Below are 17,037 nucleotides of genomic sequence, written 5' to 3'. Positions count from 1 at the left end.
AAAACACAAAAAAATATTGGTGAATACGGAATCCACAACAAAAAACAAGATAAAGAGCCACAGAACGGCAACGCTCACCGAATAAAAGTGTAAATATGTAAATATGTAAATATGTAAATAGATAAACAAATATTATACTAATCCTACAGAACACCCCTCCCCACCCCTCCCAGTCCATCCCCTCCCAGCCCCTCCCTAATAGGCTAGCGAACTGTCCTGTTTTTGCGTCCAGGCTTTCAGGACATAAATTAAAATATCGTACATAAGCACAGCGCAACAGCGGCTTAATTTTATCTTATTTAACAATAATAATCTTAAAAAAAAAAAAAAAAAAAGAGAAAAGAATGTAATAATGCATGGCTACGTCGTACCGTCGCGTATCGGTACTTTTGCCTGTACCACCCTACAATTAGAATTCAGCGTTTATTCTGGAAAAAAAATCATGTAAAAAAAAATATGTAAAAAACCTGGAATTAATAAACAAAGTTAAAAAAAAAAAAAAAAACTTAACAAAGAAATCAACCCACAACCGAAATCCACAAAGATCATGCTTCTTCTATTACCAATTTCAAAAATACGAATCTGTCTTTAATTTTCCAAATTGCGAATGCTACAAGTCCGTAAATATTTATTCTGAAAATTAGATTTCATTATCAAACGAATTGTTCAACGCTATGACTAAAATTCTATTAATAATCGGTCAAAATGTAACCGGGCCTGCGCTTTAAGATAAGTAGCTTGGAAGAAAATGTATCAATTTTTCCACAAGAGCAGAGCTCTCTGTCTTCGCGCTTTGTAATAATTTACCACCGCCGGTAATCGGTAAAATGTTATTTTCAAAGTCGGTACCATTAGTCGGTGCATTGCTGTTCGTTACTAACAGTATAAGCGCTTCGCATCTGTTATACCGACCATTTCGAGCTACGTAAGAAAGGTAAGTAAAACTGTATTGATCGCGCGGTACGCATGCGTACGCGCTAATCGGATCACATGTTGGAAGAGTAACTCGAGTCGAACGGACCAGCCAGTGCAAGCAACTGCGCTACGTTCGGTGTGTACGACCGAAAGCTTAAGTAGTAACGGCGTAAAGAACCGTTCGTGATCAGACACGTGTTTGAAAGTGATCGCGGAGGGGAACCGCGTTCGATCAGCAGGCCTAATCGCTCGTTTTACCACACGGTATATTCTTCATTTATTAAATCGTTGAAATATTCGTCGAGCACTTCATTAACGCAATGAAAACATCTTTGATGTGGGTGAACGACTAGGCTGGTTTGAACAATCCACTGTTTCTCTCCTTAAATCAATGTGAAGCTCTCGAAATCCTATCCTTTTACATTTTCATTCATCTCGCGCATCAGACATTCTTCTTATCCTCGTTGTTCATGGCTTGGATAACACTTCGCTGCAATTAGAGAAACAGTAAGTAATTGTTGTTTGATTGCAAATAGTCGATCATCGATGGTAGAACGCTTACAATGTTCGTTATTTGGCTGTTTAAATGAGATCGTGGTAGTTAAAGAGCTGCATTATGGTACACGATGAGTAGATCGAGCTTTGCGAACATATGTTTTCTGGATTCGTAAATCGAGCAATGGCCCGTATGGTGCGGAACAGCCCGGTATAGATAAAACTGCATTGCGGCGATGTCCCGCCGGAGCGTACTCCTCGACGTGCTTTCATGCGTTCGTGAAATCCTATGATCGTTTGTCCCTGATACAAATACGTTTGACGTAACGCTGAAGGTGAATTGACGAGCGTTTCGTTCATTCGTATCGATCAACGACATATAGCACCACTTGATCTATACGAATATTCTATAAATGAAACACTTATTGTTAGTACGTTTTAAAATAGCGTTTAATATTGTTTTATGCGTTTTAATTTACATTGTGCTATGCTTGAACAAATTTCATTTAATTTTACTGGTCAAATTAAGGCGATATTTTATTATAGCAACACGAAAATGGTTCAGTTTATTTCGTCTTCTATCTATTAATTTCATTTTATTGTCATGTGATATGGTAGTTGATAATCGTAATAGTTGAACAATTTCGAGATGCTCGGACAAAGGAAGCGTCGATCGAAGCATCGGTCAAATTACAACGCTCATACTCCGAGAACCTTGGCGTGCTTGTTGCTCGATATTACATCCGTTTCCACCCCCGCAATTCCTGCTGCCAGCTTAATTTCAAATTCTTGCGGCATCCAACTTTCGATGGAGATGTTGACACGATCGATGATCTACTTTCGCATTCTGAAAGTGCTCTATCTTCTTTGTAGCATCAGAATTTTCAAACAAACTTCACTCGACTGGCCTATCGAAAGATACACGGGACGATAATAAAGAAAAGAAAAAAAGGATAGCGTTTATGAATTTCTATTTTCTATAGACTATTCCATATAGATACAGATTTAAAAGAAAGATCATTTTCTCCGATGTATGGAATTTCAATTTCCAAAATTCTGTTACACAGCCCCTTCTTTACGGAACAGATTTCTCAGCAAAATAGAAAATTTATTATCTTTTATCTTTGCAATAGGATATCTCTACGTTTAAGGCAACAAAATTTTCTACAGATATCTATAGACATTCTTAATTAGTGTTTTCTTTCTCTATATCATAAACTCCTTCCGATTCGTAACGTGTACCATTATTAGCATCATTATGTTCTGAATAAGTGGAAATCATTAAACATGTGAAAGATATTACGCAAGCGATAGTTAATCAGTTTCCAGATGCGGTTTCGGTCAGAATGAGCTATCAACAAGGACATTCGCTATTGTTTCGTATCACGACCGGTGACGGTAAAACGTCTCGTTCATTGTGTAACATCTGTGTATGCATATATAAACTTAATGAGAGCGTGATAAGGAGACCGGAGTAACAGACGGTTGCGAATCTTGCAAGCGCAACACTATAAATATTAAAGGTTAGATCATGCCACGTGTGAAACGTTAAGGATGAGAAAAAAAAAGTTTCCTTCGAAACTTTAAAACTGTATGAAGTTTTACGTAACTTTTATCGTCTCACCTGTTCATTCGTATTTTCCCTCATTATACGGTTTCTATTTAGAATGAAATCTTACTTCCATTCGTAGAAGCAGAAATACGAGTATTTAATAACCAGAGGTAAGAGAAATACTAACGATAAGAACTGTTTGTGCAGATAATAAATACGTAATGTTCTTTTCTTTTACTATATACAGATATAGTTTCCTACCGTTTTCACGATAAACAAGCGTATTAATTAAATCGTTTCACAACATTTCGCTAATTAAATTGTATTTGGAATCAAACGTGTAAAATCGAGTGTGTGATACAAGTATCAAAAATTAATGAAATAATTTCTATAGTACGTGATACGAAATAATTTTGTATTGTATACTTCGATTGGTATAAAAGTTCTCTTTGTGGAAAATCTGGTTTCACAGGCTTCTATCAAACATTTGAATCTTTCCACAAACTCTCGTACGTCATCAATCATTTTGAGAATATATTTACGTATTGATTACCGCAAAATAAACTGCATGAATTATTACATATACGTTTCGTATATCAGTGAAATACATGGTACGAATAATAATAATAATAAAATAATTTATGATAAAAATATAAGTAGTTGATAATACGACGTTTGCTTATATTTTACTTTTTTCTCCGTTTATCAAGCGGTACACTCACTTTATTTATGTTTGCTCGCTTCACGTTTGAAGGTAATCTATCATGAATTTCAAACACATTTATATTTGTCCACGTGCATTTAGTTTACTTGACGTAAATTCCTATTCAAAGACCTTTCCTTCTTGCAGAAATGATAAATACGTTTATCACCTTTGCGCCGATACGATTGATAAAACGATGCTTGTCAATATTCAACATAATAATATTTTTTCACTGTCACTTGTGTGAATTCATATAGTACTACCAGGTGCTATTCCAAATAGGAAAATCAATAACACAAATTATTGATATCTATGTACATATCGGAGCATAATTTTCCTTCAATGATTGATTTCGAGTGAATTTTTTACGGGACACGGAATTTCGATAAAGATCGAATAATAAAAAAGATATATTAAACCCGAATAACGATGGATTTTGCAGTTTATTTTCAATACGTGTTGAATAATCATATTCGAAGTGTTACGTGATTTTCAGTCATTAACATGGACACCATAAGACAAAGTGTTGCAACCAAAAACTTGTTATTACGTAACTATACTAAAAAAACACGGTTGCATGTTTAACATAATCACAAACAGTATTACGTAGAACCTTGACATAAAATGTGAGAGAAATTCTGACAACCATTAATAATTCTCAAATTATTTTCTTCTTCTCCTTCTTAGCAATAGATAAATATTTTATGTTTTTAATCATTCTTCTTCCGCGTTCCATTCTTTATAAATTACGTAAGATATCTCTTATTGCGTTGATTTTCTAAATTCTGATATAATTGTTTTTATAAAAACAACGTCCGTTTAAGAATAATTTCATTAATCCGAAAAGTACGTATTTTATTCATTAGGAGCTGATCTTACATTTTTTCGTACGAAAAGTTCAGCAAATGTTTCCCTGTCGACGTTTATCGGTTTGCGTACGATGCTCCGTACGTACCTCGTTGACCTACATACATTTTCAATGAGCTTTTCACTGCTTGTCAAAATTCAAACAATGCCCATTAGGTGACAGAATTTTTGTCCAACGGAAGATAATACGCTCGCACGAAATTGCAGTTAACATATTCATGATTTGAGTCGCCAACTTCATTGCTCATTACGAACGAAGATGCTTTTCAATGATATTACGCCAAATTGACTGCAATACGGCTCGATAAAGGCAATGGATTCTTTTGATGATTAGCGACCAACCATCTGGAAAACTGGTATTGATTAAAGTTTGTTATAATGTTCAAATTTAGACGAAGGGTTTTTCGAGTCGTTACAGTCGTTTACCATATCGAATATAGAGAATGTATTCGCGTGGTTAATGACACCTAATGGATGTAGATTAATAATGTAAATGGCGTTTTTAATTTCAACTTTATGTACTTGATGCTATGTATTAGATTGTCCGAAAAGTTTCTTTCCTTTTATGAGGAACTAATAGACGCGCAACGTTTTTTGTTTTATATTATTTTGTCGAATTACGTACGATCCATTTTGTTATGTTGAGATAAACACCGTGACATTTCACAGACTTGGTTTCACGTTTGTGTGAAGGTGCACTGTTGTAAAGAATACGTTTCCGAAAGAAAGACACTTTTCGGACAAGCTAATATTATTGCAAAATATTTTTATAAAACATCGCATTATACCAGACATCGGAAGAACGAAGTACGTGTCGTTAAACTTATGGATAAAATTGAAGAACTGTAATTTTCATGAAATCTGATATTAAATACATAGAGTGTTCGCTGCAAAGAAATCTTTTTACTTCGAAATTTCAATAATTATTGAAAAGCGTCTAAAAGAGAATTTGTAATTTATTTATTGGAAATAAACATTGGAATACTATCAAAGTCATTTATAATTCCATTTGTATGTACTTAATTTCGTAAATCCTAATAGGTACTATGTTTCGCTTCAAATTCTTCCGGATAAATTTTTCTTCTACTACCGTTCGTTCATTCTAATTTGTAGTTTGCAGCCTGCGAAATTAAACTTCTGCAAACTCGAAGAAAAGAGAATTTTCATAACTTTACGAATATAGAAGCTGATTTAAAAAACAGAACAAAGGATAGTGAAAGTCGAAAGTACAAGCCTCCATCGTTATACTCGTTGGTAGATGCTGAAGAACTGCAATTTGCATGAAGTCTAATTTAAATACTTAGGAGATTGTTGTACTCGTCTGTTACAGAAGATGGTGGATGTAACTACGGCTCTGCCATCCACCGGTGGAGCGTCCCTAATTGGACGCACCAGAGGTGCACTCAGATCCGTCAAGTCCGCGTTAGGAGGCAGCGGAGAGTATCTTCAGGGTTTGGGTAGCCGAATAGGATCCGTTCTAAGTAGCAGTTTAGAAGAAAGTGAATTGACCACGACGCCGTCGACGTCGCCATCTTCGCCACAAGCACCACCTCAGACTTCCAATCCGGAAGAACAGTTGGCTAGAAGAAAATTAAGGCTCCCAAGGTAAGCTTCTGTCTCGTGAATCTACCGCTAAACAGTTCTTCAGCAGCACGAATAAGCTGTATTAGAGGTGTGAAGAGCAATTGGGCATCCTCTGAGCTTACTTTGATTTTATTAATCTCATTATACGTGAGAAATGAGAATATATTTTCTTTTACGATTTAATTAATATCCTTTAAGTTATGAGTTTGATAAAATATTGTTCACGCGTATCGCTTACTATTGAAAAGTAAATACGAGCGTTAATCAAATCTGTGCAATATTCTCCTCAATGCCATAATGATCGACCGCTTTGAGAATATATTGCTCGTAAAATCTTCAGAGACAGATATAAATAATAATTTTAAGAAACGTTCGGAATAAATGAAATGATATAAAGGTATTTTACTATTGGAATAAAAGGTCACTCTTTTATCTGTCCTATTTTTTCTTTAAGTGGTTTGCGCATTAACTGAAATGCAATTTACGATACATGATAGATGATCGATAAGGTGCACTAGTTTCATATAGAAGAAAATACGCCTGGTTATGTTTATCGTTTGTTCTTTACGTGACAGTAACAAGTGACAGCTAGATAAGTATTGCGAATTTAATGTTTCATGCATTTCAAACAGTATCTTTACTTTTAATCTTCTGAAAAAATTGTCTTGTACCAGAGAGACATTTTTTAATAAATTTCAAATAAAATTCTCACGTATTTGCGTTTGCATTTTGTATATTGTATATCGAGGTCATACGGATATCGATATTTTGGATATATTTTCGTTCATATTCCCGATAAATATTCGCGATATCTTTTAAACGTAAAATATTCCTTGAAATCTGACAATTTCTTGTTTCACACGTAGGTTTGGTACAGGATTATCGTACGAAGACTACGAAGCAATCGCGAGGCATAAACTGGAGCGTCAGGGTAGCGCCAATATGTCGAGGTGTATGAGAAAATATCCTCCGGGTATGACCTACGAGGAAATAGCCTCGTCGAGATCAGCCGGAACCAAAAGACAAGAGCATAAAGTGGAGGAAGATAACAGCCCCGATAGGGACAGTGAAGAAAGCATAGAACCTCTTGAAGAAAGGGATATCAAGGCCACAGGGCCTGATCCTTTCGATAAATTGAACTACAGGGGAGGTGAGCAGCTACAAAAATATCCTACTTCGTTAAATATTATAAAAAAAGATTGTATACACGGATGTTCATTAATTACGTATACTTATATATTTATGAATTCGGTGTAACATTGAAATTCCCTTCTTTCGAAGAGAATGCATTTTTTGTATTTTTTTAATCCTTAAAGTAATATAGGTGTCTGTTTCTCTAAATTTCGTTATTTCCGAAACGTTTATTTCTCGCATGAAAATATATGTACAGTAAGTTTATTTTTAGAAAGAACGTTTTTATATAATATATTTTTGTTTCTCTTTGTCATGAAGCAAGGGCCCCGACCCGCTATCAGACGGTCGTTTTTCGTTTAGGTAAATGAACGTTGATTTGTATGTAAATATGTATGTGAACCGTCACAGGTTTCGTTCGTTTCTCACAAACCCTTCGTTTCCTTTCGGTGTTTTCACCGTATCGACAGTAAAGTTGCCATTGAAAGCAAGAACGAACCTAGGTTATTCAAACTAAGAGTAATACACGCTATTTGAATAATCGAATGGCTTTATCTTCGTACGAGAACAGATCGATTATCATTTTCTTTCTTCACGATTTGATTTCTTTCTCAAGAGATTACTTATTTTTAATTATTTATCTCGATCGAACAGAACATTTTTCGGATAAAAATATAACAATATCTTTCGGTTTCTCTTTTGTTTGCAATCCTTGCTGCGCAAGACTATTCTCAAATTTTCCATTAATCGATATTCCGATAATCGATCGTCCCGTTAATCGGTGTTCTGATAACGCAGGTTCCGCTGTACTTCAAACTGTTTTACGCTGTTCCACGGTTCGTTTTACAAAATATGTATAAGAAATATACGAAACACGAATGAATAACTGACACATCGTAACTTTTCTGTCGGTACAAAAGCAACAGTGCAAATAGATCCCTGGCTCCTAAAGTTTTGTGTTTTTTGATGGAAAATCGTATCGTTGTGCGCTTTCACGTGAAACTCCCTGTGTGTAAATATTTGGTGTCATGTGATATAAAAACTTAGACAGAACCTCGTACGTGCTTTCTAGTTTCCCAGATAAAACTGAGTTTCAACTTTAATAAATTCTGAATATATTAACATTCCAATGAAAATAGGAGATAATGGTTTCCTTTATAAATTTAGTTACCGAATATATATTATTTAATAATTAATCATTGTTTATTACTCAAGCTTTACTTAAGATACATAATAATCGTAGAATATATTTTCTAACGTGTTCTACTTTTAAAAAAATCGTTTATTAGAAACCTCTTAACCTATCTATTAATACATTTTCTTTGCCTAGAATTTACATTTTATTCTCCACAATAAAAGAAAAAATCTGCTATGTAGTTTTGATAGAAAATTTAATAAAAGTATCTCGAGAAATAAACCAAAGAGACGTTCGTTCGTAATTAATTGTGAAAATGCGTCTACAATGCTGTTACTTACACGTATTAAATTAAAACACCATCTAATCCAATTGAAACTTAATTGCCTCTTTATCGTGTACCTTTGTATAACTTACCTCTCTTAAGAACCAGAAATTTAGCTTGTTGAATCAGGTTCAATCCCTATAGTACACGTATACCTGATTACAATTTCTGATAGTACGATAGCATCACTGTATCAACCCTGTGTGTTCCCTGTCTCAAATATTAGATTAGACATATTCTCAGAGGTGTTGAAACAATACAATAACGTGGCACACGCACCAGTCTCGAGTATTAATTAGGGGAGCCGTAGATACGCTTCCAGCATATTAGGCGATTGTTTCCTGTAGAATATTATTTCAGATATGCCGCCTTGTAGCAGCGACTCGATGAGCGATCAGGATGGTTACGGACCCAGTACGAGTTTAGACTCGAACATGGACGGCCGCAGATTATGGCAAAGATCAGGTAAAATTTATTTCAATACTAACCTGTTGATCTGGCCATCTGTCAACCAGAAATTTCTATAACAATGTAAAATTAAAAGTCAGCAAAGACAGATCTCCATCGAATAGGGTGATTTTAATAATTCTTTCAAGCATAAATGTAATTACAATTTATAATTCAGTATAAATATAATTTGTAATATAATGTACATACAGTAGACGAGTTAAAATATAGAGAAGTCATAAATAAAGAAATTATTATATCTAAGAAATTGAAAATTCGAGCGATGAGTTAAATTACTTTCGTCATCAGGGTTTACGAGTTAATTGTCCGAATAATTTGAAATTTAAATAAGAAATAATTTTGGGCCTTGTAATTTAGGTTCGTCGGGATCTGTGCAATCTTGGGCTTCTAGTTTATCAGCCGACAGTCAATCTGAGGAAGCTGCGGCTGATTTTATGAAAGCTTTTGTACCTCTTTTATTCGATGCGCCGAATAGCATCGATCAGGAGCAAAAAGCGAGTTTCGGCCAAATGGTTCTTGTACGTGTTCAAATCTATCACGTGTATATATATTATCTGTTAAACTTTGTATAAATATAATGGTGGTGAAAGAAGAGGAATAACGTGCCGATTTCATTTCACACAGACAGAATCCGGTAGGATATGGTTCTCCAGAGTGGTGAACGCGAGAAGAGCACGTCCCTGCGTAACAGAAGCATCGTTTTATTCTTTAGCTCAACACTTCGCGGTGGCTCTTTTCGAATGTCACGAGGCGGATGATTTCGCACCTGCCAAAAGTCTCATGAACATGTGCTTTACTTTTTACCACGAAGGTATCTAGATCTGTCTTTTATGTAATTTTCTATATCGCAGACAGCGTAGATTACAAATAAGAAACGTCGCAATTATACATTTCATATATATCAAAATGTACGTTACGATTAATTTAATCGGATTTAATTAGTCAAAGAGTCAGGACTGCAGTTATATCGTGAATACTTGTACTTGTTGAATTTTCTATACTGTAGACAGCGTAGATTACAAATAAGGAACGTCGCAATTATACATTTCATATATATCAAAATGTACGTTACGATTAATTTAATCGGATTTAATTAGTCGAAGAGTCAGGATTGCAGTCATATCGCGAATACTTGTACTTGTTGAATTTTCTATACTGTAGACAGCGTAGATTACAAATAAGGAATGTCGCAATTATACATTTCATATATATCAAAATGTACGTTACGATTAATTTAATCGGATTTAATTAGTCAAAAAGTCAGGATTGCAGTCATATCGCGAATACTTGTACTTGTTGAATTTTCTATACTGCAGACGGTGTAGATTACAAATAAGGAACGTCGCAATTATACATTTCATATATATCAAAATGTACGTTACGATTAATTTAATCGGATTTAATTAGTCAAAGAGTCAGGATTGCAGTCATATCGCGAATACTTGTACTTGTTGAATTTTCTATACTGTAGACAGCGTAGATTACAAATAAGGAACGTCGCAATTATACATTTCATATATATCAAAATATACGTTACGATTAATTTAATCGGATTTAATTAGTCAAAGAGTCAGGATTGCAGTCATATCGCGAATACTTGTACTTGTTGAATTTTCTATACTGCAGACAGCGTAAATTACAAATAAGAAACGTCGCAATTATACATTTCATATATATCAAAATGTACGTTACGATTAATTTAATCGGATTTAATTAGTCAAAGAGTCAGGATTGCAGTCATATCGCGAATACTTGTACTTGTTGAATTTTCTATATTGTAGACAGCGTAGATTACAAATAAGGAACGTCCCAATTATACATTTCATATATATCAAAATGTACGTTACGATTAATTTAATGGGATTTAATTAGTCGAAGTGCCAGGATTGGAGCCATATCGCGAATACTTGTACACACATTTGCGAGTACAACCCATATGGACGTCAATGAGATTCTGGACGGCGGCTTTCTTCGACGCGGTTCAATGTGAAAGAGCTTCGAGGCCAGTTCCTCCGAGGCCTAAGTCTCTAGATCAGGAGGCCATCGCTATCGAGGATCGAAAGTTTCAGGCTAATATCGTCTTTGGACAATTAGGGTAAACAGATTCGACAGAATGTTCGATGAACTTGTGTTTTATGTTATCTTTGAACAATTTCGTTTTTCAGGACGTTCACGTGTAACATGCACGCCTTTGGCCTGTCACGTACTCTTTGTCTGGAATTTCTTAGGAAGCAATGTGTAATTGCTAATCTAACGAAAGGTAAGTTCATCAATTAATAACAACGTGGAATCAAAGGATGCTCATTATGAGTACTTTACCTGAATTTTAACTTTACAAATACCTGAGATGTATACTTTGTGCAATTATCGCTTTGACATTATTACGCTTTGAAGTATTACTATTAATAGTACTAAATACCGATGTATGTATGTATGTGTGTAGTACCTATTATTACTATATGTATATTACTGTATGTACACGAGTATTTAATAGCCACGATATTAGACGTCAAAGCTATACGACGATGTAGTAGTACGTATTACTATATATGCGTGCTGCTTAATGATAAATAAAATAAAAAATTACTTCTTTCTTTCTGTTCTTCGTAAAAATAGAATCTTTTTTTGTTTTCGTTAAACAAAATGTACATATTTACAGAGCAAGAAAAGATGCTTCGTGACAACATAGAGAGAATGTTCGACGAGACCGAGCCCTGGCGGTAGTTTTGCTGAACATGAATCTAAGGATGAATGGAAACACTTTGTTGAAAAGGTATCTACTTATCGAACTGCGATTCGCAAGAGAAAATCGTTGCAAAATTGTCAATTAAAATACCGAATTCAGTGGAGTATAAATGAACAAAGATGTCAATTTTATCATACAACAAACACCAAAACAAATGCGGTTGTGATACCATCTGACGCAGCTAAACTAAACGATATATGTAAATTAATGAATTTAAGCTGTATACTGTTCCTACCATTAACTAAACAGAACTTGTAAATCGAATTCTACGAAGACGAGAATCTCCGTGAAACTGTGAGAAGGATTCCGCGATTGTAATGAAACCGCTGCAATTAAAAATGATTTGCTATATTTAAATATCAAAATAATTCTATTATTATCATTATTATTATTATTATTATGTTAGTATCATTGTTATTATTACGGAATCATATTTGCGATTTTGTTTCTGAGTAGTCTCCGAAAATTTCAAATTTCTTCTTCTGGTTCCGATAAGTTAAATCTCTGTAAATATACAAATTATAAAGAACGTATTCTCGATTTCTCCGTGGAAGTTGAAACGAAATTGTTGAATTTGCTTAGTTTATTTGTCAGGCTTCTATGTCCAAATCGAACTTAAGTCATAAGCGTAAACGGACAATAAATTACGTGGACGAATTCGTGTGATATTGATAATCGGTTTGTAGCGATGATCGACGTGAACGTTATTTCTGTACGGGCAAAGGGTAAATTTCGTGATCTTTAAAGGGGATTGCCAAGAGCGCGGCATTTGCGAAGCGAATTTTTTCAAGTAACACACAAGTTAGCCATAAAAGTCTATTGGAAGCAAGACACTTTTAATATGGATATATCGCTTGTTTTATAAATTCAAATAGCATTTCTATATGTTACAAAATATCGGAGCTTCCTTGCACGCGCACAACTGAACTAATATTATTAGATCGTAATACCGTTAGATTGTTCTACTATATGAAAAACGATAGGGTCGTAAAAAGAGATATTTATGATCTAGAACTTGCAATCTATCAATTTACTAATATTACCTATTAGTTGATAAATAATTGTATTAGTTGACAATATTGTTATACTTGAACTAATATTACAAGTTACGAGTCATCCGATTGTCCTTTTCGATGAAAAACTGTAAAACCTATATCGGCACAGAAGTTTATAATTTACTACTTATCACTTGTGAATTCACTGATGTAACATAGCTAAATTGTGCAAGAAAGCTCGGATCATATTATAGTTAGCACAGTGTCCATAGGCGACGCTCGTAGAACGTTTGGTGAAAAATGTTAGCAGATTTCTCAGTTAAAGCTCGCTAATTCTATTCTAGAGTAATAATGTCGCAACTGACGATGAAACGTGTTAAAATGTGAAGATACTTCTCGCTTTAAAGTTAATCATACGTTGAGACTACTTTACACGCGTTATCTTGTATAATTTCTTTTATAGATCTTTATGCGTAGAACAAGCTGCTAAAATTTCGTTCGATGATGTCTCATGTAAATGTGTTTGTATTTAAAAAGACATATCATTAAATACAAGCATCGCTCGATAATTATTTTGTATATCTGTCCGCATTTCCAGTGAAATTGTTAATGCGAGGAAAGATAAATAACTAATAAATTTCTTCAACATTGAGATGATTTCTTATGAAAACCGTTTACTTTTACCAAAAACATCAAAGTTCGATACTATAATAAAACTAAATTCACTCACGACGCTGACCCTAAAATCTCATAGAGGCAAATACGTGTAATTTAGCAATTTAGATAATTAGTGAGATTCGATGTTAATTGCTTCGAATATAGTAATATTTTTCAAGTTAAATGCATTGTAAATAAGAAATCATAATTTCTTCCTATTCTATCGTGACACGGTTATAAAAATTCATTCGTATGATAATTCCTTCGTCTCGAAATCATATTATTTGCCGTGTAACAGATTAGAGACATGCGTTTTAGCTTTCGCTAATATTTATTTTACCAAACATATACACGTACATTTGTTACAATTTAAAAAATATTCTCCGGAGTAGCACAACGACAGTGAACACACATCAATACTTATAAACGTTATCGATCATTTTCCTCGATTCGTATCGATTTACCTCAGCCGTTGAATTAGAGCTCACGTTTTTACCACGAAAACTTCTCATTCCCAGCGAACGTAGAATGCTCGTCTTATCCATTTCCTTCGCAGGAGGTGACTTCTTGTGTTCTTTATCCGGTAGCCTTGGCGTTGGATATTTGTTATAAATTCCATATCTTTCAAAATGTTCTGCCTTCTCCTCTGGCACGATAACGTTACGATTCTTATTTAACTCTGTCCATTTTTTCAATTCTGAATTCAACGACATTAGAGCATAGTTGGGCGTGACGGATCCATACGACAGTTCGCCTTTGTTGGCAGAATCTATCGATTTCGCGGTGACGGGCTCGGATTTCTCTGATAATCGATCAAGAGCCGCTTTAATGTGACCACTCTTCAAGGCTCTCGGATGGTCTGTCATCTTGCGACTAATGTCCTGCGTGGTCGTGTCACCGCCGCAGGACTTCGTCTTTTCGATACAGCTGAAGCTATAATCGAATATACTTCTTGGACTGCGAATGTTTTTCAAGCTAGCCTGGATCAGATCTACCAGATCGAAACTGTCATCCTTAATAGGAGAATGATCGTTCAAAAGATCAGCGCTCGTACTCAGGATCGTAGACTTGCTATGACCGATTTTCTTCCTTTTCCCCCTGGATTTTGGTTTAACTTGGACCTCCTGGATCGGACGCGGAGCTGGTTTCTTAGTTGTATTAACCTTCGGTGTTGTTGAACTTTTCGATTTAACGTTATTTAATTTCTCCTCCAGCGTTTTCAGACTTATGCTACTAGCCTTCGTGTCGATCTTCCTAGCCATTTTATTCTGAACTTTGCTCGACTTCGTTTCGGCAACCTTGTTACCCATCAAATCTTTGCTGTCCACTTTGGCGTTGACCTTAGTAGCGACCGAGTAATCTTTCAGCGCCTTTATATTCTTCTGTCCGGTTACTTGCAGCGATTTAATGGCAGAAGCTTTCCTCTCTGAGATTACTTTTTCTTTATCGATTGTAATTTCGTTAAGACGATTGTCGGACAATTTTCTCGAAACGGAGCTCTGCGCGTTCTTTTTACGAGATACTTCAGCCGTTTTCTTCGTCTGATTTTCTGGCGCAAAGATCTTCGACGTTAGTTTAGTACTCGAACCAGAGATTTTCATGGGATTTTCGATTTTTTGATACGCTTTCGGTGAATTCTCCGATCTCGCATTCACTTTCGGTAAATTTTCTATTTTTGGGTTTGCCGGTCTCTGCTTTGCATTTGCGCGATTTCGCAGCATCTGGAACAACCGATCGTTGCATCGATGATAAATCAAAGATGAATATCGCGCGCTTCAAAATCGGTAACAATGACAAGATTACTTTTTGATCGTTGGTTGATTCTTGCGCTTGAGCCAATTGGAACAATTGTTTCCAGTTATACGTGGTATTAAACCTGTCGTATCTATTCCTTGTTAGTGGTCTGTATTTTTTATACAGTGTTTCCCACACGCAATTGTCATCGAAAATCTAAATATTTGTGAAGGAAGAAGCAGGAAGGGTAAGGCTGAATATTAATTTCTTTGATTTCTGTTACCTCTTTAGAGACACGCGACAGGGATGTTAATTTGACGATGTCTTGTACCGAAAGATATTTGATTAATTTATTAATCAGACACCTTGGCAATGTCAATAACGTATTTCTCCCGGAAGTGATGTTTCTTACGTGCTTTAGCAAATATTCGCCTAAAATATCGTATATAAATGGTAATATATAGAATTGGAACAACATGGAAAATTAATCAGAATTCTACGATAAAACTATAGCGTGGCATTTCCATAGTGAAACTAATATTTCGTAAAAATTGTAAAAAAAAGCCCGAGACAAGAAGCATTTTACTTCCTTAATTCGCCGCTTTTCAAACGTTCAAATAGTCAAGCGATCAAATAATATCAACTTAAACTTAAGTGACATCTTCGCGAACAATTCAATGAAAAATTTCACGCTCCTAACCCAATGAATATATTCAGCGTATACAAATATCAAACGTCAAACGTTCAAAGGCGTAAAAAAAATTAAAAAACTAACAGAGTATTTGCAGAGAATAAAAGATTTTTGATTGAATCGTTCTTTCAAGAGCTACTGAACGTATCGGATAAACATTAAACGTTAAATGACAAATTTTCCGCAAAAAGTTACTCAATAATGATTCCTCGACTGTGTACCAAAAATACGTCGAATTTCGTCCTGCAATCGGTGGTCCTGCTTGAAATCAACAAAACCGGAGGTTCGTACGATGGGTGTTTTGTGAGGACCGTGCGAGATTCGCCAAAGATAGAGCGTCACCTGCAAAAGGAGCGAAGTTACGAGGCAGAATCGCGAGAACGCGATTTATTCGTCAGCACCTGGTCGTCCAACACTCTCAACCCGTAGTAATCTCTGCTTGGTGAAGGCGCTACCGAATACTTTTCCAGGTATTCGAGCTTACCGCTCATACTCGACGTGTCCGAATCCGAAAAGCCACCGCGTTCGCCCTGAAGCTGCTTCGTAATTGACACTTTGTCACGAGTAAAGTTGCAGCCAGAAATGACAATAAAATGAAATTAACCAAAACCAGTTCTTTCCTTCGTGTTTCTACCCAAAGAAAAGATATATCTTTCTGACGATATTTTTAAAAGATTTGTTTGACGAGGTGATAAGCAAACAGGAACTTTTCGTTGGAAATATTCAAGTAATTTATTTACTTTGTTTCATCTTATCTCGTCTCCTTCGATTCTTGTAATTTCTGTAAATAATATTTCGTGAGGAAAGTGAAGATTTTTCGTTTCTCATATTTTATTATTTTCGAAAATTATCGATCAGTGATATCCCATCAAATGTATTCACGCGAGGATTATTTCCAGAAATCTTGTTGTTCCCCTTTTGTAATTTCTTTTTCTCTTTAAATCGATCAATTAACGTCATATCGATTATAAGGTTATAGGCTACATTTCGTTCAGGCAGAAACTCGGCCTACGTTGAAAGTGGAACAAACCAGGTCAAG

At 35.2% G+C, this 17,037-nt stretch overlaps 2 protein-coding genes across 6 annotated transcripts; one reads left to right on the top strand and one right to left on the bottom strand.

Moving 5' to 3' along the window:
- Positions 1 to 1,006: 1,006 nt before the first annotated feature.
- On the top strand, positions 1,007 to 13,568 carry LOC126915537 (uncharacterized protein KIAA0513). Of its 5 annotated transcripts, none has more exons than XM_050720288.1 (10): positions 1,007 to 1,179; positions 5,866 to 6,137; positions 6,983 to 7,266; positions 7,569 to 7,610; positions 9,068 to 9,172; positions 9,533 to 9,693; positions 9,800 to 9,986; positions 11,048 to 11,270; positions 11,341 to 11,435; positions 11,835 to 13,568. In XM_050720288.1, the coding sequence occupies exons 2-10, from the start codon at positions 5,866 to 5,868 to the stop codon at positions 11,897 to 11,899; spliced, it is 1,434 nt and encodes a 477-aa protein (XP_050576245.1). In that variant the 5' UTR covers positions 1,007 to 1,179; the 3' UTR covers positions 11,900 to 13,568. The 5 variants fall into 5 exon arrangements, with proteins under 5 accessions (XP_050576245.1, XP_050576244.1, XP_050576246.1 ...); XM_050720287.1 differs by having other exon boundaries at positions 5,863 to 6,137; XM_050720289.1 differs by having other exon boundaries at positions 1,007 to 1,422.
- LOC126915544 (uncharacterized) lies at positions 12,287 to 16,940 on the bottom strand. Its single transcript, XM_050720307.1, has 5 exons — positions 16,400 to 16,940; positions 16,220 to 16,340; positions 15,591 to 15,739; positions 15,377 to 15,523; positions 12,287 to 15,294 (listed from the first exon to the last, which is right to left on the bottom strand). Exons 1-5 carry the CDS (start codon positions 16,487 to 16,489, stop codon positions 13,987 to 13,989), a joined length of 1,815 nt encoding a protein of 604 aa, XP_050576264.1. The 5' UTR covers positions 16,490 to 16,940; the 3' UTR covers positions 12,287 to 13,986.
- Positions 16,941 to 17,037: the final 97 nt, after the last annotated feature.

Source organism: Bombus affinis, chromosome 4 (assembly GCF_024516045.1).
Source record: "Bombus affinis isolate iyBomAffi1 chromosome 4, iyBomAffi1.2, whole genome shotgun sequence".
Classification (NCBI taxonomy): domain Eukaryota; kingdom Metazoa; phylum Arthropoda; class Insecta; order Hymenoptera; family Apidae; genus Bombus; species Bombus affinis.
This window is presented reverse-complemented; position numbering and strand designations above follow the sequence as displayed.

Bases quoted from the DNA above. Each gene is read 5' to 3' on its own strand.
- LOC126915544 (XM_050720307.1), bottom strand. From the start codon at position 16,489: ATGAGCGGTAAGCTCGAATACCTGGAAAAGTATTCGGTAGCGCCTTCA. The intron at 16,341-16,399 runs GTGCTGACGAAT...CTCCTTTTGCAG, and splicing joins TGAGAGTGTTGGACGACCAG to GTGACGCTCTATCTTTGGCG. The intron at 15,740-16,219 runs GTACACAGTCGA...ACGATATTTTAG, and splicing joins CGAAATTCGACGTATTTTTG to GCGAATATTTGCTAAAGCAC.
- LOC126915537 (XM_050720288.1), top strand. From the start codon at position 5,866: ATGGTGGATGTAACTACGGCTCTGCCATCCACCGGTGGAGCGTCCCTA. The intron at 6,138-6,982 runs GTAAGCTTCTGT...TTTCACACGTAG, and splicing joins AGAAAATTAAGGCTCCCAAG to GTTTGGTACAGGATTATCGT. The intron at 9,173-9,532 runs GTAAAATTTATT...CTTGTAATTTAG, and splicing joins CAGATTATGGCAAAGATCAG to GTTCGTCGGGATCTGTGCAA.